At 34.4% G+C, this 22,143-nt stretch overlaps 2 protein-coding genes and 2 pseudogenes across 4 annotated transcripts; 3 read left to right on the forward strand and 1 right to left on the reverse strand.

Moving 5' to 3' along the window:
* Positions 1–2,987: 2,987 nt before the first annotated feature.
* Positions 2,988–5,053, reverse strand: LOC125202844 (uncharacterized). Its single transcript, XM_048101321.2, has 5 exons — positions 4,738–5,053; positions 4,593–4,666; positions 3,933–4,068; positions 3,558–3,842; positions 2,988–3,469 (listed from the first exon to the last, which is right to left on the reverse strand). The coding sequence occupies exons 1-5, from the start codon at positions 4,852–4,854 to the stop codon at positions 3,209–3,211; spliced, it is 873 nt and encodes a 290-aa protein (XP_047957278.1). The 5' UTR covers positions 4,855–5,053; the 3' UTR covers positions 2,988–3,208.
* A 5,202-nt stretch (positions 5,054–10,255) lies between these two features.
* LOC125200435 (putative late blight resistance protein homolog R1A-10) lies at positions 10,256–13,523 on the forward strand (annotated as a pseudogene). The gene is made up of 2 exons (XR_016135320.1): positions 10,256–12,961; positions 13,377–13,523. The product of XR_016135320.1 is annotated as a putative late blight resistance protein homolog R1A-10 (transcript).
* A 2,078-nt stretch (positions 13,524–15,601) lies between these two features.
* Positions 15,602–18,719, forward strand: LOC125202388 (putative late blight resistance protein homolog R1C-3; annotated as a pseudogene). The gene is made up of 2 exons (XR_016135329.1): positions 15,602–18,293; positions 18,558–18,719. The product of XR_016135329.1 is annotated as a putative late blight resistance protein homolog R1C-3 (transcript).
* Positions 18,720–19,167: 448 nt separating this feature from the next.
* Positions 19,168–21,792, forward strand: LOC125200445 (putative late blight resistance protein homolog R1A-10). The gene has a single exon (XM_048098092.2). It carries the CDS (start codon positions 19,174–19,176, stop codon positions 21,790–21,792), a length of 2,619 nt encoding a protein of 872 aa, XP_047954049.2. The 5' UTR covers positions 19,168–19,173.
* The last annotated feature ends 351 nt before the right edge of the window (positions 21,793–22,143 follow it).

Here is a 22,143-nt window from a genome sequence, read left to right on the forward strand (position 1 = left end):
TCTCTACCTTTTTCCCTCTCTTACTTTTTTATCTATTTATTTAACACACTCAACATCCCTTTCTTAAACTCCGTGTCGAAAAGTTTCGCCTCAACTATAAAGGAACGGAGGGAGTATATTTTATGAACAACAAATCTTATACACAATGGTACTCCTAGCTTTGGTAGTCATTTTTCATGAATGTGCAAAGTTATAGAATTGCACTGCATATCATATAAAGTGTACTTATATACTGTATTAGAATTTTCATATCTTCTAAACTGTAAATATAAGTCATATATTAATATTATAAATTATTGTGTATTTAAGATACTAGTATAATATTTTTCTACGATGTATTATGTAAAATAATTTAATTTTTTACATTGCAAAAATAACTATATTATATAATTATCATATTATTGCAAAAATAACTTCATATGACATAATACAACTTACACACACCAATAACTGAACTTGCTAGTAATACCAATAATAACATATAATAGTAATTATACTGACTTATATAGATAACATGGATAAATTTAAAATACAAAATACATTCATTGTACTAAACCACTAATAGGAGTTTGGCCGGAATGGTATATTATTAGTTTCACAGTTGTATATGATGAAAGCATTTAAAATTTTGTTACAAGAATATACTATAGCTTATAATAATTAATACTATCAAATATAAAAATTATAAATACAACATCATATTAATATATTAATTATTGCTATATGGAGCCGTGTAATATTATAAGTTATTATTATTGTCACAATTTTACTTTTATTATAGATTTTAGTTAAACTATATATGGAGTATTATTTGGTGTCGCAATTTATAATTATTATCAAATAACTAATAACTGATCTAATATCGAAAATTCTCAATTGATTTTACATTCAATAGATATATTATTCACTCGGAACAATTTCAAAATTTATAAAAAAAATTATTAATTGGAATTCACTTCAACTTCTATAGTTCTATTCTTGATGAACTGAATAAGTAAAATTTCAATCAAATCGAAATTGAAGAATAATATTTAAATTAAATTAAATCAAATTAAACAAGTGAAGCTAAACATAAATAATCACTAATAATAGAATTGAAATATCAGGAACATATTTTATTATGACTTCAAAATTAATTATACAGTACATATTACACATTAAATCATGTGAATAATAATTAAATATTAATATAGTTAAAATTGATCAAAATAACTAAATTACGTAATTAAAGTGTATGGTTCAATGCTTTTTTTAAATATAGGCATTGGGAAATAACTAGGAAATGTTTTTTTTTCATTAGAGTTGGATTTATTGATTTTCCAATCAAGTCAAGAATGAGGAATGAAATTAGAAGTCCAAATTATCGTATCATTGGTTGGATACAAATATACGAGTACTACTTATTTAAGATACAAATACACATAAGTAAATATATTATTTTACTACATAAGTTTTATACATAAGTATTTAATATTTGAGGATATATTAGTCTTTAAAAAATTGTTACTCTCTAGATACATAAATTTCAACAATTGAGTATTAACTACACAGAATTTTAATAATATTTTAAGATTATAGCTGGCCATAATGTGGCCATTTAGCATTATTCTTTAAGATGACACGTTTTCTTTTTTAGTTTGTCCCAACTAAGATGACGTATTTCCTTTTTTGGAAATTTTCTCTCTTCAATTAATACACCCAACTACTTTTTTCCACCCCTATTAAAATATTTATCTTTCTTTATTCCTCTATTTTAATACTTCCACCCACCTATTCACTATCTAATTAAACACATTAACCAATAACTCTTAAAATTCGTGCCGGCTAAGGAATGCGTCATCTTAGCCAGGACGGAGGGAGTAATAGAGAGTGTTTCTTTTTGTCAAAAATAGAATGACTCAATTATCTTGAAACTTCTCAAAGTAGGAAAAATGACTCAATTAATAATATATATTTATATATTATTTGTAGTTACCAAGTATAAACAATATTAATGAAGAAATAATAATTTCATTTTTTATTTTTATTGCACGAGACCAAGCTACAATTTGTTCTATTCATACTTTAATCTATTCTTGGTTGCCTACTCTGAATGGATGATTGCTGCATACAGTCATTTATTTACTCCACGAAATGACTGTTGCTGGCAGTTTCAGACAAACTGTGGCACATTATCTCAGTCACAAAATGCGTGCAACAATATTTTCTGACAAATTGTAAGAGATTCAATTTAAGTGAAATAAATGTCTTGCATCATTATAGTTTGACAGCAACTTCAACAAAGATACCCCAACTTATGAAGACATATTTACATCGTAAATCTAATATTGTACCCAATATCTCATTTCAACTTCTTTTTAATTTACCAAGAAAAAGAATTTCTTCATAACTAAACTACTCTCTTCGTTTCATAGTAATGAGACATTTTTTTTTCACACAGAGATTAAAAAAAATTGTGCTAAATGAATTAAATAATGAAAGAATAAAGTGAAAAATAAAAAAGATAAAGAGATGAAGAGAGAAAAAAAGTAAGAAAGAGTAAAGTAGGTGTGAAAAAATGTGAACTTTTAACTAAAAGAGAAATGACTCTATTACTACGAAATGTACCAAAATAACAAAATGATACTATTACTATGTAACGTACCAAAATGGCAAAATGACTCTATTACTATGGAACGGAAGGAGTAGTACTTTATAAACAATGCAAGTAGATCGCCTCTTAAGTCTTCACCTCTCGTGTGACAAAATTAAGAGTAAAACCAATCTTATATAATCTTGGATCAATTCACTTATTACTCTAATAACTCAATAATAAGAAAAATATGGCACAAAATTTAGTTTTGACCTCTACTCCGAATCACAGAATTAATCGTAAATAATGTCGCAAAATTCCAATCTTAGATAATCTCATATAAATTTACTTAACTCAATAATAAGATAATTATTATTATATGAGTAATAACACAAAGAGGACTAGAAATGAAAACTACAGCACAAATACATATTGACATAAACAACTCAATTAGCCAACTGCTTTTTTTTTTTGTACGAAAAAACGTCTAGAACATGTTAATCAAACCTAAGACAAACCAAAACCCACAACACAAGTAGAAAATCAAGAGCAGAGCACAATCCCCCATTTAAATAAGATAATCAAGATGCAAATTAACAGGTGGAGAGAAAACAATTGAGGTTAGGACCTAACAAGTTACACCAGGGCAATGCTGCTTTCCCCGCCGGGTGGCTTGCGCACGCCTCCAAAATAGTCGCGGGACTCCACTTTCCCGTCAGAGAAGATGTTGCTCCCGCTCATCTCCCGCAGCTTTGCCGAGCTAAGTGGCTTCTCGGCCGATGCAGCTGCCCCGTCCCCTTTGAAGATGTTGTTGCCCGAGAGCTCTGAGAATTTCTGGTCAGGTATCTTCTTTGCTGTTTTCAGAGGCTCCCCGGTCGAAACACCATTGCCAGCACCCTTTATGAACACAGTAATCGAATACATGATTACATATGCAGAGATTCTTGGTTCATAATAAACACAGAATGGAGAGTTGCACACTTACATTGTTAGAAGCATGTTCTCCAATTGTTATGCTCTCTCGTAATGCCAAGGCTCGAGCACCCAAGGGGCGGGCTTTGATTTCAGGAGGAGGAGCAAAGATGTTGTTGCCACTGAGCTCCTTGTTCTTGGCATCCGACAGTTGCTTTTGTAATTTAGCTTCAGATTCGCTCTCTAGATTTCCGCTCAGCTCTCGCTGCTTAGCAACTTCAGGAAGAGTGGCTGGTTTCTTGGGAGAAACTGTATCTTCATCACCAAAGGAGATGTGACTGACTCCCGACAATGCTTGCTAGTATCCAAATATCAATTCAGACGAGATCAGAATCGCATAACCTCAAATTTATGGATATAAATAAGCTAGAAACAGCGGAAGAAGTACCTGATACATACGCAGTCCAGTTTTGTTGGCTGAAGTTTCTTCGGCTTCATCAGTTTCCGACAATCCATTCTCTCCTTTGCCTTTAAAAATACCACTGCCAGTCATTTCCTTCATCTTATAACCGGAACACGGCTTCCTGAAAAATCCAAATATTTAGAAGGGAGAAGGTTTCTACCAAAACATGAACATAGGCCATGAACATTTTCAAGATATCTTCACATATACAGAAAGCAAAACATATCAACACCAATATCTAATCTTCACATTTAATTCATTTTTTTCACTTGAAAATGTCTAATTTACAAAAAGATCTACAAGAGATGATTGAATTCATCATAAATTTGATCTAATAACCTGCACAAGATTCAAATTTTCAACCTTTTCAGCCTTTTAAGTCATTCGATCTTGACGATCACTACAACAAAACCAGAAATGAAGACAGAGATCTCAAATCATAGCTGCTTTCTTCAATTAACAATGACATCAACTCAGCATAGCTTAATTATCACTCACCACAGCTCCGAATTTCACGCAAATTATTGACAAATAGAAAAATTATTGCTTACTTCAGAAACATACCATAATTATGCAAAAATAAAATTCAAAAAATAGAGTAACGTACATAACAAATAAAAGGAAATGCGAAGCTAGATCTCTGACCTCTTATTCAAGCTCTCAACTTCTTCATCAGTAACCTGACCTCCAAACACCACCTTGCTGATCCCATCCGACGGCTGTCATTTCATCTCAACCAATTCAAAATCATAAACTAAAAAAAAAAATTCAAAAACGGCGATTGTAGTACCTGGTGAGAGCGGGCGGCGGAAGGCGGCGCCGGCGAGATTTCCGGCGGATTCTCCGACCACGTGAGCAGATCTGCCGTCGAAGTGTGAGGCTTCCTCACCGGCGTGCTCCTCTCCATTCAATTCACCAACAAATTCTTCCAAACAAAAATTAAATGGAGAAAAAGTAAACTCCTCAGCAAATAATTAATCGACGGAATCGAGCTTCGAGATCTGAAGCTGATTGAAATTATTCCTTAATTTCTCGAAATTTCACTGTTGATTTTTGTTGTTTGTTTGGAGCTGCTGCTGTGAAGAAAACACTCTCTCTCTCTCTCTCTCTCTCTCTCTACTGTTATTTATACTGCTCAACAGTCCTATTTTCTCTTCGATTTTTCTGTTTATTTTTTTCAAAATTTATTTCGCGAAAAAGAGGGAACCGCAGGAGGGGCAACCGGAGGGAGGGGGGCGATTGGGTTGCTTTTTGAATTTCTTTATTCCGCCTTATCTCTCTCGATTTATAGGGTCGGCATGTGCTTCTACTTGGATGGCACGTGACAGTGCAGAAGTGAAGAGACTTTTGTGGAATTACCAAATTGCCCCTTCGTGTGGATTTCAGGGCATCCGCAACGCGACGTCGCTAGCCGAATGAGATGGACGCGAGCCGCTTTGTGCATGTGTTTTGTGGATAGGCAATGGGACGAGGGAAAATTTGCGAGCCTTTTTTGCTTCTGTTTTATTTTTGTTCGTGTGTGATTTTGTATTTTATTTTTATTATTTTATCGAACACTACTACTATAAGACACTTGCCCTCAGGCATTAATGAATTTATCACTATGACAATGTACATGGACACAATATGTCACCCTCTTTTATATCTAATTTTTTGGTGGGATAGGGAGTATAAGATGAAGACTAGTTTATCGTAGCATTTTTTGAGTGATTTCGATTTCATTTTCTTAAAATGGGTTTCTTTATTTGGTTTCGTTAACGAGTTCTTGAATGAGAGTGATGTATCGGAGTTATATTTGGTGGAGAAAAGCTATGGGTGTGAAAAATAGATGACTTTATTTATAAATAAGTATGATTGTTGTGAAAAAATAGAGAATACATGATGTTTCAATGCAATGTTATAGTTGGAACTCTTTTTTTAAGTTTTTGTTCATTTATTTATAATAAAAGTTTAAGTTGTGTATTTTGGAAGCTTCAATATAAAGTTTTAGATTTTAATCACATATTTAAAGCAAATTATATCCAACTCCAACGACATTTCTCGTTAAATAGGTAAAAACTAAAAAAGATTTGTAATACATTTAAAAATGTCCAAGTATTTGACACTTTACAGGTACTTAAATACTACGCCATTCCATGTCTCAATTCCCACAAGAGTATGCATTTTTTATTGGACACGAATTTTAATGTATAATTATTAAAATAAAAAATATAGAAAAAAAAATTATAGTATTGTTAGTGGATAATAAGTCTAATTAGAGAGAAAATAATTTTCAAAATTAGAATATACCATACTATCGTGGGATAGAGGGAGTACAATCATGAAAATAACTACATTTGAATATTAGGATATTTTGGCACCCAATTTTTTTACCTATTTTATTTCACTTGAAAATTACAATAAAAATTCCATTGAACTTTTCAAAGTTGGGTACCTATATGGAGTAGATTATTTTTTGAACAAGATTTTAAATGTTTGAGACATTTTCGACCTTTTTTTCAATTTTCCTAAAGTGGCTAGTAAAATGAGCTAAGTTTAACTGATAAACATAAATTTTGGTAACGGATCATAAAAGTATTTTTGTAAATGTTTATACAAGAAAATAATAAAGTACTAATGTTTATTATTTCAAAAGAGAGAATGATTTAAATCCAATAAATAGTATAGTTATAAGAAAAAATATGTTGTTAAATACATTAAATATTTTACTGTGTAGCAATGAAACGATATTTATTTAAATCGGAGTTATAGTAACTCACATCACATTATGGCGGAATATTGAATAACATCCCTCAATAATCTTTTATGCTACCATGTATCGTTTTATAATCATTTCTACTTTCTTATTCATCAAATTCACAGCTTACCTAATACTTATGACAAATAAATGTATGTAAATGCTTACTATGTAAATTAAATGTGTTTTAAAATTAATTATTGCGCTTAAATTCGATTGAATGAAGCATCCAATGCGATAAATAACTACATCATTATGACTTTATTTCAAGAAGATTGTACAATTTTTTTAGTCACTTTACTTTTTATATAAACTAGTATCACACCCCGTGCGATGCACGAATTAATTTGATTTCATAAATATATTTATATTTAAAATTAATTATTTTTAAATACGATACAACTATATTATTTAAGGTTTAAAAATCACAAACATGTAAAATAATTTAAATGTACAACCCCAAAACATTAAATTTAACAAATTTGAAAATCAACCAAGTGCATACACATTTTAAGATAATGGTATGTAATCTGCATTATTTATAAAATTAATCAAAGTTCCAATGACTAATTTTTTATATCTAACACAAAACAACAATCATAATTTTATAACTTGAATACCATTTACATAAAAAAAAAAACAAAGCAATAATCATCAATACTAAGGAGACTTTTTAATAGACATTATTAACAGTGGAATCACAAGTACAGTCAACCTCGTTGATACAAATTAAAATTTTCAAAAAAATTCAAACAATCTTTCTTACGTTCCAGCCAAAAAATATATATTGCTTGCTATAATTGTGCATGTAATTATTTCCAAGGTCAAGCCTAAAAATAATTACACACTAAATATACGTTCGCCGTAACTTACGCCTCAACCCTATTTCCTCCTTATTTGCGGTCAACTAACAATTCGATATCAAATTTTATTATTTTAGAAGACATATTATATTAATATTTACATCTGTAACTGAAATGAATGAAAATGTTACATCTCAATACCAATTCTCGAAATAAACTACAAATCTCATACTTCAATAACAAAAGTTTTAATTTTATGCTTAAACAATTGTATTCAACACCACAGTTCACGTAGTGTATATAATTCCTATAATGAGTTAATCAAATTTATCCAAGCCCAATTATAGAAAACCATAGAATAAAGAATAAAGGTTGTCGAAAGATGAAACCAGAGAATAAAGGTTATTAGAAATTAAGTGATAAATGTCATAGAAATATGAAATAATGTAATGAGTGAGTGGATGTAAACTACGAATCTCATACTTACATAAAAAAAAGTTTTAATTTTATGCGTTAAGCAATTACCTCCAACACCACAATTCACATAGTGTATATAATTCCTGCAATTACATAAACAATGAGAATTAATCAAATCTATCAACGTTTATAGGAGACCGTAGAATATATTTGTCGGAAGATGAAACCAAAGAATAAAGTTTATTAGAAATTCTATGACAAATGCCATAGAAATAGGAAATAACGTAATGAGTTTGTGGATTTAGAGCCACCACATGTCATAGATTTATAGTTGAAAAAAACATTTCACTTCTCCAATGATTTATAATTAATTTTTAAAAACCGTTTATTTTTAATTAATGACATTATGATTGAAATTCAATAAGTTTTAATGTATACTAATATATACGTTAGTGAATATAGCTTTTGACTGGATTATAATCCTTCATTATATCTATTGAAATATAACATAAATTTCTAGCAAATAATAAATGTCATCAATTTTAGATAGGCAACGGCCTCATCAATATTTACATATAAGATCTACGTATACACAAATGCATAATAATGATAGTAACGGCAACTTAGCCTTTAAATTATGATAATCAATCATAAATTTTATATATTAGCCACATCTTATATCATACCGAAAACTCTTAAATATTCAAAATGTATCCCAAAACTCGTCTTTTATATTAGTATAGATTAATCACACCTACTAATTCGTAATTTAGGAGGAATGTGAAGACATGAAGCAATTAATCAGTAATTTGAAAAGGGCAATTACGTCACGCATAATATTTGAAAACCGTATGCTTATACGTAGAGATAACGTTTTCCCTTGAGTCATATAATTATTATTGCGTATAACAAAACCCAAGATTAAGATAAGCATATAAATTTATAGTAGTAATTTTTTATAAGAAAAGTAGATAGAGTTAGTTAAGGGGTAGGTTGAAATTCTCAAATTTATTTTTTCAAAATATTTCTCTCTAGGTCGTAGACTCGTCTTGTTGGTGATATAAACCTATTTAGGTCAAGAGTTGGTCTCTTGTGCGCTCCAATGTATAGTGTGTCTTGTTGGTGATATAAACCTATTTAGGTCAAGAGTTGGTCTCTTGTGCGCTCCAATGTATAGTGTGTCTTGTTGGTGATATAAACCTATTTAGGTCAAGAGTTGGTCTCTTGTGCGCTCCAATATATAGTGTGCGCACATCAGACATGCATATTCTTAGATTAATATTTATGATAAATTCCATAAAAACAAATATTTGTGATAAATTATTATTTTAAATAAAAGTGATAGTAGAAAGTATGAAAAGAAAAAGTGGGATGATTATATCAACTTCTTTTGCAATGCAAGGCTTGGCTAACTTAGGTAACACATAACAAAAGAGATTCCATTATAAAGCCATATATTCCTCATCCTTTCAACTTCAACATTTTTATTTGATTAGGGGCATTCTTGGTCACTTGTACGAAAATAAAATTACAAAATATGGTGAAAATACTAGTAGTATTATTATGAGAATTTATTCAACATTGGACTATATATTATTCGATACTTATTAACATGATTTTCATCTAGCTTATTCCTGTGTATTACTAAGTTTGTACATTTTGCATCAAGGACCAAGGCCGAAGATAAAATGGGCCCAACTTAAGAGATGTTAGCAAAATACCCATGGGCCGCGCGCCGGCACAATTCTCTCCATTATGCAAATAGACTACCTACAAATCTCCATGTTCGGTGAAGATCAATTTTGGTTTTAAACATATGATAAAAGTATGAATTTGGTTTAAAACAATCTTTTAGGTCCATAACAGATGAAATTCTTGTCGGAGACTCGGAGTGGTCCTTCTTTGACGGTTTCGTAAAAAAATAACGGTCATGCCAATTAGCGTTGACCGTTAGTATTTTAACTGAACCGTAAAAAAAGGACTATTTCGGCAGACATTTTCATTTGTTATGGACCCATTTTTCAAAAAGTGAATGGTTTGAGCTAAATTCATATTTTGGTCGTATGTGTAGGACTAAAATTGACGTTTTGTATGGAAATTTTTAATACACTTGATGAGTTAGCAGACTTTAAAAGTATTGAATATAACGGCCATTGGTTATACATATCTATTGATAGATAAGAACAAATCAAACAGTTTCCATGATATTTCCGTGGTCTGAATTGAAAAACATTATTATTACAGCCGGCTTATATATGTTTCCAACTAACAATGCTTGTCGTCGCCTTCAATAAATAATAGAGCAGGTATGGTTATAATAAAATAACTATACAAGAGACAAATGAATTTGGTCCAACTCCTCCGTGAATAGATCACCTGTTGTGCTGTGTTTGATAACTCAAATTTCAATTGCATGATGGCGGCTTATGGTGCTGCCATTTCTCTCAAGAACACGATGAAATGTATTCTACAATCGTCTCGCGTTTCACTGCTTCCTCTCTCTCTAGAAGTCATCCTAATCGCCGCCAAAGCTATCGGTCCTTTGCAGGAAGTTCTGCTAAAGTTGGACGAGACCGGCTACAACAAGATCAGGGCGAAGGTGAATGATTTGGATGAACAAATCAAAGAGGCCATATGGGAGTTTGAAGATTTACTAGAAACATGTTACACCAATCAGATTCTTCCACAGCTCGAAAGCTCAGGAGGTGTCAGAGGTCAGCTGTCTTTCTCTGTAGATCTGCAGAGTCTACGACAGAGTGTTGATGCCTTTTCAATAAGGCTGACTCTGCTGAGGGAGAAATACGATGTTGAACTGGAGAATATGCCAGAAGAAGAAGAAGAACCTCTTCCCCCAAGAATTGATTACGGTGGAATCAACTCGGAGATGGTTGGATCACCTCATCAATTTGAGGCAATCAGGGATCATCTTCTTGCGGAAACTGAGCATAATTGTATATCAATTACAGGGATGGCAGGGGTTGGAAAGACAACTCTTGCAAAGAAGGTGTTTGATGATCCATTGATTCAGAGCCATTTTGAGTATCGAGCATGGGTCAAAGTGGGCAGAATGTGTGAAACTTCTGTCACATTAACATGCATTCTAGCTCAAGTGGATCGCAACACTTGCGAACAAATGTGTGAAGAAGACTATGATTGTGACAAGGAATTTGTTGCACTCTTTAAAGACATATTCAAGGATAAGAAATGTCTCGTTGTGTTAGATGATGTGTGGAAATGGGACACGCAATTAATGGTTAACTTGCCCCAAGAGAACGTCCGAATCTTGTCTACAAGCAGGCAAACAATCAAAGGATATCCATATATAAAAGTGCGCTTGTTGTTTACAGAAGAAAGTAAGAAATTACTCGGTGAGAAGGTGTTTGGTGAAAAGGGTTTCCCTCCACACCTTGAGGAATTGGGAGAGAAGATTGCCTACAAATGTGAAGGTCTTCCACTTATGATAGTCACGGTTGCAGAGTTCCTACCTAAAGAAGAAAAGACCCAAGAATATTGGATTGAGGTTGCTGAAAAACAACATTGTCAGGTCTTCGTGAATGCATATAATCAAATATATGAGGTACTTTTCTCCAGCTATAACTACTTACCTGAAGATTTGAAAATGTACTTACTCTATTTTGGAGCTTTCCCTCCATATAGAGATTTCAAAGTATCCAACCTCTTCTCTTTGTTCACTGCTGAGGGGTTTCTTCAATTGCGTGAAAAAAAAGAATTTCAAGATTTAATGAACTACTCGGTTAAGCTTGGTGACTGGTATCATCTAGTTTTACATGAATCAGAGCCACTATCTTGGTTTTCAATGCACGTGTTTCGTGTGCATTCTTGTTATCAGTATGTGTGCAAGAAAGAAGCGAGTAAGATCAAGTTTTTGCATGTTTTACAAAGTTGGGATGATGATGTGAAAGACCAGCGTCGATTATTTGCACATTGCAACACTTTATTTGCCTTCAAACAAGTGTATGATTCAATAAATGAAGATTGTGCATCCATTGTCCGTTCTCTCCTTTGCTTGGGTCCTTACCACCAATATCCCGTACCAATACATGCCATGGATTTTAAGTTGCTCAAGGTATTGTATGCTGGTCGTGTCCGATTTTATCATATCCCACTTGAAATCTTGAAACTAGTTTGCTTGAAATACCTTTCTTTAACTTGCAACAAAGAGCTCCCTCCATCCATATCTAATCTTTTTCACCTCCAAACCTTGATTATCCATCAACATATGAACATTAAAAAGCGGGAATCTCAGTTATATATGCCAGAGGAAATATGGGACATGCAAGAACTGCAACTTATTGAGGTACTGGGAAGAGACCTACCAACCCCTATTTTTGATGCTACTTTGGACAAACTCTTCTATCTTTATGGTGTGAGTGCCAAGAGTTCACTAGGGAGATTCTCAAAAGGATCCCTAATGTAAAAGAACTCAAAATTGAGATGGAATTGAAGCCTTATGATGACGGCAATGATAGCAACCCATCGTGTGGCTTGGGTTATATATCAGAAGAACTCCAGAATTTGAATAAATTTGCGTGTTATGTACTAAACCCTGAGATGAAGCATGATTGTATGGTTCCTCTTTCAATGTTTCCATCAACTATATCATTCTTGACATTGAGTGGCTTAGGATGTCCTTGGAAGCACATGAATAACATTGGTTCGCTGCTACCAAATCTTTCGGACCTTGTGTTGCAACACTATGCCTTTCGAGGCCCAGAGTGGGATATAGAATCAGGGAGCTTTTCTAAACTTGAGAGACTTGTAATTGAAGACACTGACTTAGTGCGATGGAGGCCTCAACATGGAAGCCTCCCAAAGCTTCACCTCCTAAGCATACGTCATTGCTACAGATTACAACAACTCGAATGGACGCCTGATCCTTCAATGGTCACAAAATGTAAAATTGAATTAGTTGAGTGCAATTACTCAGCGGTCGCTTCTGCCAAGCAGTTAAGACCCGAATCTCTCTTTACTGTACGTGTTGACATTTCCTTTTGAGATGAGAAGTCGTAGCTAGACTCTCTCAACTTGCTTAACAGGTTTGTCTCCCTACTTCATTTCATTTTCACAAACTACATCCATTCATTTCTTTCTTAACAAAAATGCTTGTGCTTGTGATTTAAATTTGCTGTGTTTTTTCTCTTACTTGTTTAGTCTATCTAAAATGAGGGAGGTTTTTATTTTGGTTGCTACAGCTTATGTGATACTCCCTTCGTCCCACAAGAATATGCACTTTCAATTTTAAAAACTCTTTTATCTCTAATGAGGTGGGAACCATTCCACACTAACAATACTTTAATTACTCTCTCTCTCCTCCTCTTACTTTACCAATTTTGCATTAAAACTTGTGCCGAACCCAAAGTGCATATTCTTTGGGGATAGAGGGACAACCACGTACCATATTATGAATATTTATGCATGCTCACATCCTATATCCATTTATCGTTTTTTCAGGCAAATGTGAGAGCAGAAAATGGGTCAGTTTCACTGTTTCAAATTGTGTTGTTTCCAGTGATTTGTTGGATTTTGAATTATGATTGTACCTAAAACTATTGTAAGATATGGAGTATTTGTGTGAAAGCATTACATGCTTGATTTTCACTTTGTTTTGATGGTCTGTTGAATCCATTGATGGGATCCTGATACGGGCAAGGCGGACACAACACAACCCCGTTAACCCACCCTCGAGCCTGGAGGCTCTCTACGTCAACGCAAGACCCGAGCGCACCATTGTCAGATCATCAATATATAAAGACTATCTTTAATTTATTTTTGTTGTTTTGGATAGTATGTATGTTTAATTATTACTTTTGTGAGTCGAGCAATGTTATAGGCTCCTTTTCGGGTTTTCTTTGCCGGTTCTTTCCCGAATCGTATTAAGAGTCGAACCGCATAGGGTCCATAGATTTATCTAGAAATATGTACTTCTCCTCGATTACATAATATAACAGATAAATCAATGGCAAATATCTCTCTCGATCTTCTCTAAATCCGCATAATGTGATGATGTTGCAAGAGATCGCCACCACACACATGCCTATTGCAACACTTTAGTTTGTTTCAAACGTGTGTATGATTTAGTAAAAGGTGATCGTGTAGTTTATGGACATGTTCGGTTTCCACTATTGCTCGTGACTAGAGGTCATTTATTATTCTTTTCTCTTAATCGGTTACTCTTTTCCTTGAAAATTTGGCTGGTGAAAATGTATCTCAAACAGTCTCTATAGTGCTAAAATTACATTGTTTCTACTATTATCGGTCCCTTCCCGACCTATGTGACTAATTTAATCCTAAACAAAGTCTATTTTATCTTATCTCATATTACTGATCCATCTCAAGAAGCTCACCAGTTCCTGTTGATAGTTTTGACTCGTATGAAAGAGCCAATTTAGACAGTTTATGTTCGTATCTAGAAGTCAATTTAGTTAGCATTGCCCATGGATAAGTTGATGTACCCAAGATTTTCCATGCTGAGCCCAAAATATATTGACCCATTTATTTATTTATTGTTGGGCAAAAAACTATATATACTTAAGGCCCATAGTTGGGAAAGCCCATTTTTCCTTTTTTTTCTAATGGGCCTTTGTTTTACTGCTTTTGCTACGACTTAGAACCAAAGATACCAACTAGTAGTGTAGTTATTTAAATCGCGTAACATGTTTGAATATATGTTGAATCAGTACATTCCTTTCTTTATATATTAGTTTAAAATGTTCATATTCCAGGAATATGTCAATGGATATGTGAATTGTTATTTTGTTGAGCCAAGTTTCTGGTGTTAGGAATGATGTAGGATTTACCATATGCCTACAGTTAACCCTTCAAATTGTAATATTTCCTATCGATTTGTGATTTAAAACAAATACAAATAAAGTGATGTAAACAATTGGAGTTCATATGACAATGTCACATTATTTGACTAGTTGGTGGATGTTTAAATTGATCATTCACTGCAATTGCCAATATATATGTGTATTTACAATACATGGAGTGTAATTTGGTATTGATTTTTTTTTTGTCGAACATACTAAAAGTTGGCATGTGTAATTGCGTAAGATTTACATCCACTTGACAAAGTTGGCTACTTAAATAATGCTAAGATAAACATTGAGAGCTACCAATGCATCAATTGGGACACAATAAAAATATCATAATATGTGGTGTCAATTTTTTTATTAAGCATGATTAGTACACTTATAATAAAAAGTACACTAAGCTTGAATATATCGACAATTTACTAGTTTTGTATTAGCAATAATAACTGAGCAGGTATGGTTATAGTATTTTAAATTATACTACTCCCTCCGTCCCGCTTAAAATTACACGTTTTCCTTTTTAGTTTGTCCCAACTAAAATGACACATTTCCTTTTTTGGTAACTTTCCCTCTTCAATTAATCACTCAACCATTTTTTCTCACTCCTATTAATATCCATCTTTCTTTATGCTTCTACTTTAATACTTACACCCACATTTTCTCTCTCCAATTAAATACTTTAACCAATAACTCCTAAAATCCCGTGCCGGCTAAGCAATGTGTCATCTTAGCCGGGACGGAGGGGGACGGAGGGAGTAATAGACAAATGAATCAAGTTTCAATCTTGCCTAAGTTTGAATCAAGTTTTCCTTCAATTAACTCTTCAAGTCGAAAATTTGCATTCTACTCTGTCTTTATAATTCACATTTCAGTCAAGTGATGGCGGCTTATGGTGCAGCTACTTCTGTCAAGAATACGATTCAGCGTATTCTATGATCGTCTCGGATTTCGCTGGTTCCTCCCCCTCAAAAAGTCTTACAACCAGCGTACGAGGCCATGGTTCGCTTGCAGAAAGTTCTACTGAAATTGGATGAGACGAGCTGCAGCAAGATCAGGACGAAGGTGAATGCTTTGGATGACCGAATCAAAAAGGTAATATGGGACTTCGAAGATTTGGTAGAGTCCCATTACACTGATCAGATTCTTCCACAGCTCGAAAGTGAGAGAGATCGCTCGTCTTTCATAGTAGATATGCAGAGCCTGCAGCAGAGTGTTGATTGCTTCATCGAGAGGGTGATGGTGATGGAGGCAGAGTATGATATGGAGCTGCTGAATATGCCTGAAGAAGATGGTGAACCTCTTTCCTCAAGAATTGATTTTGGTGGAATCAACTCTAATATGGTTGGATTATCTCAAGAATTTGAACAAGTCAGGGATTATCTAATCAAAGATGATGGGAAATGGTTAATATATGGACTATCTGAAGAAGTTGAAGAAGAAGTGAGGGATTATATTACTGATGATGAAGGGAACTGGTTATTAGTGACCGGGATGGCAGGGGTAGGAAAGACAGCTCTTGCTAAGAAAATATTTGATGATCCATCGATTCAGAAACATTTCGAGCTTCGAGCATGGGTCAAAGTGGGCAGAAAGTGTGAATTCGATGAAACGTTACGATGCATTCTAGCTCAAGTGGATCCCAACATTCTATCTCAATGCAGAACCAACGAGAAGTTAAGCGGAGTCTTGGAAGAGAGATTGAAGGATAAGAAATGTCTCATTGTGTTGGATGATGTATGGGAATGGAACACAAGAGTAATGGATACCTTGCGAAAAGATAAAGTCCGAATCTTGCTTACAAGCAGGAAAACAATTAGAGAATATCCAGTTCAAGTAGTACGCTTATTGGATGAAAGCGAAAGTAAGAAATTACTTGGTCAGGAGATATTCGGTGAAGAGGGCTTCCCTCCTTACCTTGATAAAGTGGGAGAGAAGATTTCCGACAAATGCGAAGGTCTTCCGCTTATGATAGTCACAGTTGCAAAGCTCCTATCCAAAGAAGACATGAGCCCACAATACTGGACCGATGTAGCCTATAAACAACATAATTCAATCTTTGTGGATACATATAATCAAATATCAGAGGTACTTTTCCCAAGCTATGAATACTTACCTCAATATTTAAAAATGTATCTTCTCTATTTGGGAGCTTTCCCTCCGTATAGGGATATTGAACCATTCACGATCTACAATCAGTTGAGCGCCGAGGGATTTCTTGAACCAATTGGACAACAAACTTGGGAAAATTTTATGGTCGAACGCTTGGTTGAGCTTGGTCACAGGTATCATCTTTTTCTATTCGAATTAGATGGTTCATCTTGGTTTTCAAAGAAAGAGTTTCGCGTGCATTCTTGTTGGCAGCACTTGTGTAGAAAAGAAGCTAGTAAGATCAAGTTTTTGCATGTTTTACAAAGTTATGATGATGATATGAAAGACCAACGTCGGTTGTGTGTCCATTCCAACACATTGTTTGCCTTCAAAGAAGTGCATGACTCAATAAAAAGTGATTGCGCATCTACTGCCCGTTCTCTCCTTTGTTTAGGTACTTTCCATCAATATCCAGTGCCAATACATGCCATGGATTTCAAGTTGCTTAGGGTGCTGGATGCCCTTATGGTCCGGTTTTACCACATCCCACTTGAAATTTTGAAATATGTTTGTCTAAACTACATTGCCTTGACTTGCAACACAGAGCTCCCTAATTCCATATCTAACCTGTGTCAACTTCAAGTCTTGATCATCACCAAATGTATAAACATTAAAAAGCGTGGAGCTTTGTCGTATATGCCGGTGGAAATATGGGACATGCAAGAACTGCAACATATTCATGTTGTGGGCATAGATCTACCAACCCCTAATTCTGATGCGACTTTGGACAAACTCTCTAGTCTTGGTGGTGTGACCGCAAAGAGTTTCACTAGAGAAATTCTCAAAAAAGTCCCTAATTTAAAGGAGTTATTTTTCAGATAGAGTTTAAGCCTTATGATTACGACGATGATAGTAACCCATTGAGTGGCTTGGATCATCTCTCAAAAGAGCTCCACAATTTGGTTAAACTCTCATGTTTGGTACAGAGCCCTGATATGAAGTATGTGTCTATGGTTCCTCTATCAATGTTCCCATCAAGTCTGGTAATATTGCACTTAAGTGGCTTAGGGTGTCCATGGAAGCACATGAATGACATTGGTTTCATGCTACCAAATCTTATTTCCCTCGCATTAAAACATTATGCCTTTCGTGGGATATAGAATCAGGGTGTTTTTGGAAACTTAAGACACTTATAATTGAAGATACTGATTTCATTCTATGGAGACCTCAACATGGAAGTCTCCCAAGCCTTAGGCTCCTGAGCATACGACATTGCTACAAATTACAACAGCTCGATTGGATGAATGATCTGTTAACGGTTACAACAGTTACAATTGAATTAGTTGAGTGCAATCCCTTGGCCGTCGCTTCAGCCAAGCAATTAAGACCAGAATCTCACTTTAAGATTCGTTTCTACTCTTCTTTTTGAGATGACAAGTCGTATCTAGACTCTCAACTTGGTTAACAGGTTAGCCTTCATATTTCTTTTAATTTGCAAAAACCACGTCAGTTCATCTCTTTCTTAACTAAAATTGTATGTTTGTGATTTAAATTTGACTTTTATTTCTCATATATTATTGTAGTATGTGTGTTCTGAATTAGATTTTGACACCCAACACAAAACCAAAGATATCAATCATAGGCTTATATGAAATATTATGTTTAAATTACGTAAAATATTTTGAATATTTATGTATGCTAACATCTTATATTCATTTTTCATTTGTCACAGGCAAAATGAGAGAGCATAAGGGATTAGACGCTATGTTGTATTGCCATGTTGTTCATATTAATCTAAGGATAGTAATTTTTTGGATTTTGTTAAGGATTATGAAACCTTAATGTTAAATTATGTTTGATTTTGTGCGAAAATATTACATCCGTTTTTCTCTAATTCAAGGATTGTGCATAACATTTGCATGATTTCACTTTGCTTTGATATTTTTGCAATATATTATATAGATCCCTTAGTTGAAGTTCATATATATGTGTAATTGCGTTGTATTTACATACTAATTAATGGGAGTTAATTAACAAAGTTAGCCACTTAATTAGTAACGCTATGGTAAATTTTGAGAGCTATTCCAATTGGTACACAACTAAGAATATCACATTGGTGGCATAAATATTTGGGTATGTCAATTAAAAAAATATATTATTTCTACAGCCGGCTTAAATTAGTTTTCTATTAGCAATGTTGATTGTCGACTTCGATAATGAGATTTTATTTAAATTATACTATTAGATAAATGAATCAAGTTTATTCTTGCATGAGCTTGAACCAAGTTTTCATCTAACTCTTGAAGTTGAATGTAAACTACCTTTATATTTCATAATTCAATCAAGTGATGGCGGCTTATGGTGCATCGGTTTCTCTTAAGAATACAATTCAGCGTCTTCTACAATCGTCTCGTATTTCGCTGGTTCCTCCCTCTCTACAAATCTTACAATCCGCAAACGAATCCATGTGCCGTCTGCAAAAAGTTCTGCTAATATTAGACGGCACCAGCTGCAGTAAGATCAGGGCGAAGGTGAATGATTTGGATGAACGAATCAAAGAGGTCGTATGGGAATTCGAAAATTTACTGGAATCCCTTTTCACGGATCAGATTCTTCCACAGCTCGAAAGGTCATCGAGAGGTGTGAGAGATGGCTTGTCTTTCTCTGTAGATCTGCAAAGTCTGCGGCAGAGTGTTGATTGCTTTGTCGAGAGGTTGGAGGTGATGGAGGTGGAGTATTTTACTGAACTGGTGAATATGCCTGAAGAAGAAGGTGAACTTCTTTCCTCAAGAATTGATTTTGGTGGAATCAATTCAAATATGGTTGGATTATCTGATGAATTTGAACGAGTCAAGGATTATTTGATCAAAGATAGAGGGAATCGGTTGTTAGTTACTGGGATGGCCGGGGTTGGAAAGACAACTGTTGTTAAGAAAGTATTTGACGATCCATTGATTCAAAGACGTTTCGAGCATCGAGCATGGATCAAAGTGGGCAGAAAATGTGAATCCGGTGAAATTTTACGATGCATTCTAGCTCAAGTGGATCCTAACACTCGCGACCAAATTCTTACCCAAGCAGACGACAATGACGACCGAATATTAGTTGGACTCTTGAAAGAGAGATTGAAGGATAAGAAATGTCTCATTGTGTTTGATGATGTATGGGAATGGGATACACGAGTGATGTATAACTTGCCTGAAGAGAATGTCCGGATCTTAATCACAAACAGACTAAGAATTGATGAATTGAATAATCTTGCTACTAAGGGTACGTTACGCTTGTTGAATATAGAAGAAAGTAAGAAATTACTTGGCGAGAGGGTGTTTGGTGAAAAGGGGTTCCCTTCTGACCTTGAAAAATTGGGTGAGAAGATCGCCTACAAATGTGAAGGTCTTCCACTTATGATAGTCACAGTTGCAGAGCTTCTATCCAAAGAAGACATGACCCAACCATACTGGACCGAGGTAGTTGAAAAGCAGCAAAATTCAGTCTTTGTGGAAGCATATAATCAAATATCAGAGGTACTTTTTCCAAGCTATGACTATCTACCTCAATATTTTAAAATGTTTTTTCTCTATGTGGGCGCTTTCCCTCCATATAGTGATATCGAAATACACAACCTTTTTGATCGGTTGAGTGCTGAGGGGTTTCTTGAACCAATTGGAGAACAAACTATGGAAGATTTCATGGTCGAATGCTTGGTTGTGCTTGCTCACAAGTATCATCTTATTTTACTCGGATTTGATCAAGAATCTTGGTTTTTAAAGAAAGAGTTACGCGTGCATTCGTGTTGGCAGCACTTGTGTAGAAAAGAAGCTAGTAAGATCAAGTTTTTGCATGTTTTACAAAGTTGTGATGACGTTGTGAAAGATCAACGTCGGTTATGTGCCCATTCCAATACTTTATTTGCCTTCAAGGAAGTGCATGAATCAATCAAACGTGATTGTGCACCCACTAACCGGTCTCTCCTTTGTTTGGGTCCTTTTCACCGGTATCCGGTGCCAATAAATGCCATGGATTTTAAGTTGCTAAGGGTATTGGATGCTCTTCAGGTTCGATATTACCATTTCCCACTTGAAATTCTAAAATTAGTTTGTTTGAACTACCTTGCCCTAACTTGCAACAAAGAGCTCCCTGTTTCCATATCCAACCTTTTTCACCTTCAATTCTTAATTATCTTTCAACATTTGAATATTAAGAAGCGTGGAGTTCTCTCGTATATGCCGGTGGAAATATGGGACATGCAAGAACTACAACATATTTATGTTGTGGGAAGAGACCTACCAACCCCTAATTCTGATGCTACTTTGGACAAACTATCCAGTCTTGTTGGTGTCAGTGCTAAGAGTTGCACCAGAGATATTCTCAAAAGAATCCCTAATTTAACGACATTAATAATTCAGATGGAGTTGAAGCCTTATGATGATGACAATGCTAGCAACTCATTGAATGGCTTGGATTATATCTCAGAAGAACTCCGAAATTTAGAGGCACTTTCATATTTAGTGAAGAACCCTAAGTTGAAGTATGAGTGTGTGGTTCCTCTTTCAATGTTCCCATCAAGTGTGGCAATATTGCATTTGAGTGGCTTGGGGTGTTCATGGAGGTACATGAATGACATCGGTGTGCTGCTACCAAATCTTGTGAATCTCAGGTTAGAACACTATGCCTTTCAAGGGTCAGAGTGGAATATAGAATCGAGGTGTTTTTTGAAGCTTAAGAAACTTGTAATTGAAGATACCGATTTGGTGCGATGGAGAGTACAACATGGAAGTCTCCCAAGGCTTGATCTCCTAAGCATGCGACATTGCTACAAATTACAACAACTCGATTGGAAGTGTGGTCCCTCAATGGTTACAACTCGCACAATTGAATTAGTTGAGTGCAATCCTGTAGTTGTTGCTTCTGCCAAGCAATTAAGACCGGAATCTCTCTTTAAAGTTATTGAGTACTCTTCTTTTTGAGATGAGAAGTTGTAGCAGACTCTCAACTTGGTAAACAGGTTTGCCTTCCTACTTCATTTAATTTGCACAAACCACATCAATTTATTATTTCTTAACTAAATCTTGTACCGTTTTAGTCAAGCAATATGTTTCGAATATATATGTATGCTCACATCGTATATTCATTTATCATTTTCCAGTCAAATGCGAGAGCAGAAAGGATCAGATGCCGAGTTATCACATCATTTCAGTTGCATTACCGTATTGTATCCTGAATCTAAGACTAATCATTTGTTAGATTCTGTTGAAGATTATGAAACCGAATGCTTTATTATGGTTGTAACCAAATTGTTGTTAATTAGATTTGTGTGA

Source organism: Salvia hispanica, chromosome 2, assembly GCF_029641045.1.
Source record: "Salvia hispanica isolate PSC_SH4W2 chromosome 2, Shi_PSC_v1, whole genome shotgun sequence".
NCBI lineage: Eukaryota > Viridiplantae > Streptophyta > Magnoliopsida > Lamiales > Lamiaceae > Salvia > Salvia hispanica.

Coding starts and splice junctions, on each gene's coding strand:
- LOC125200445 (XM_048098092.2), top strand. CDS start 19,174: ATGGCGGCTTATGGTGCATCGGTTTCTCTTAAGAATACAATTCAGCGT.
- LOC125202844 (XM_048101321.2), bottom strand. CDS start 4,854: ATGGAGAGGAGCACGCCGGTGAGGAAGCCTCACACTTCGACGGCAGAT. Junction 4,667..4,737: donor CCGCCGCCCGCTCTCACCAG/GTACTACAATCG, acceptor ATGAAATGACAG/CCGTCGGATGGGATCAGCAA. Junction 3,470..3,557: donor GAGAACATGCTTCTAACAAT/GTAAGTGTGCAA, acceptor GTGTTCATAAAG/GGTGCTGGCAATGGTGTTTC.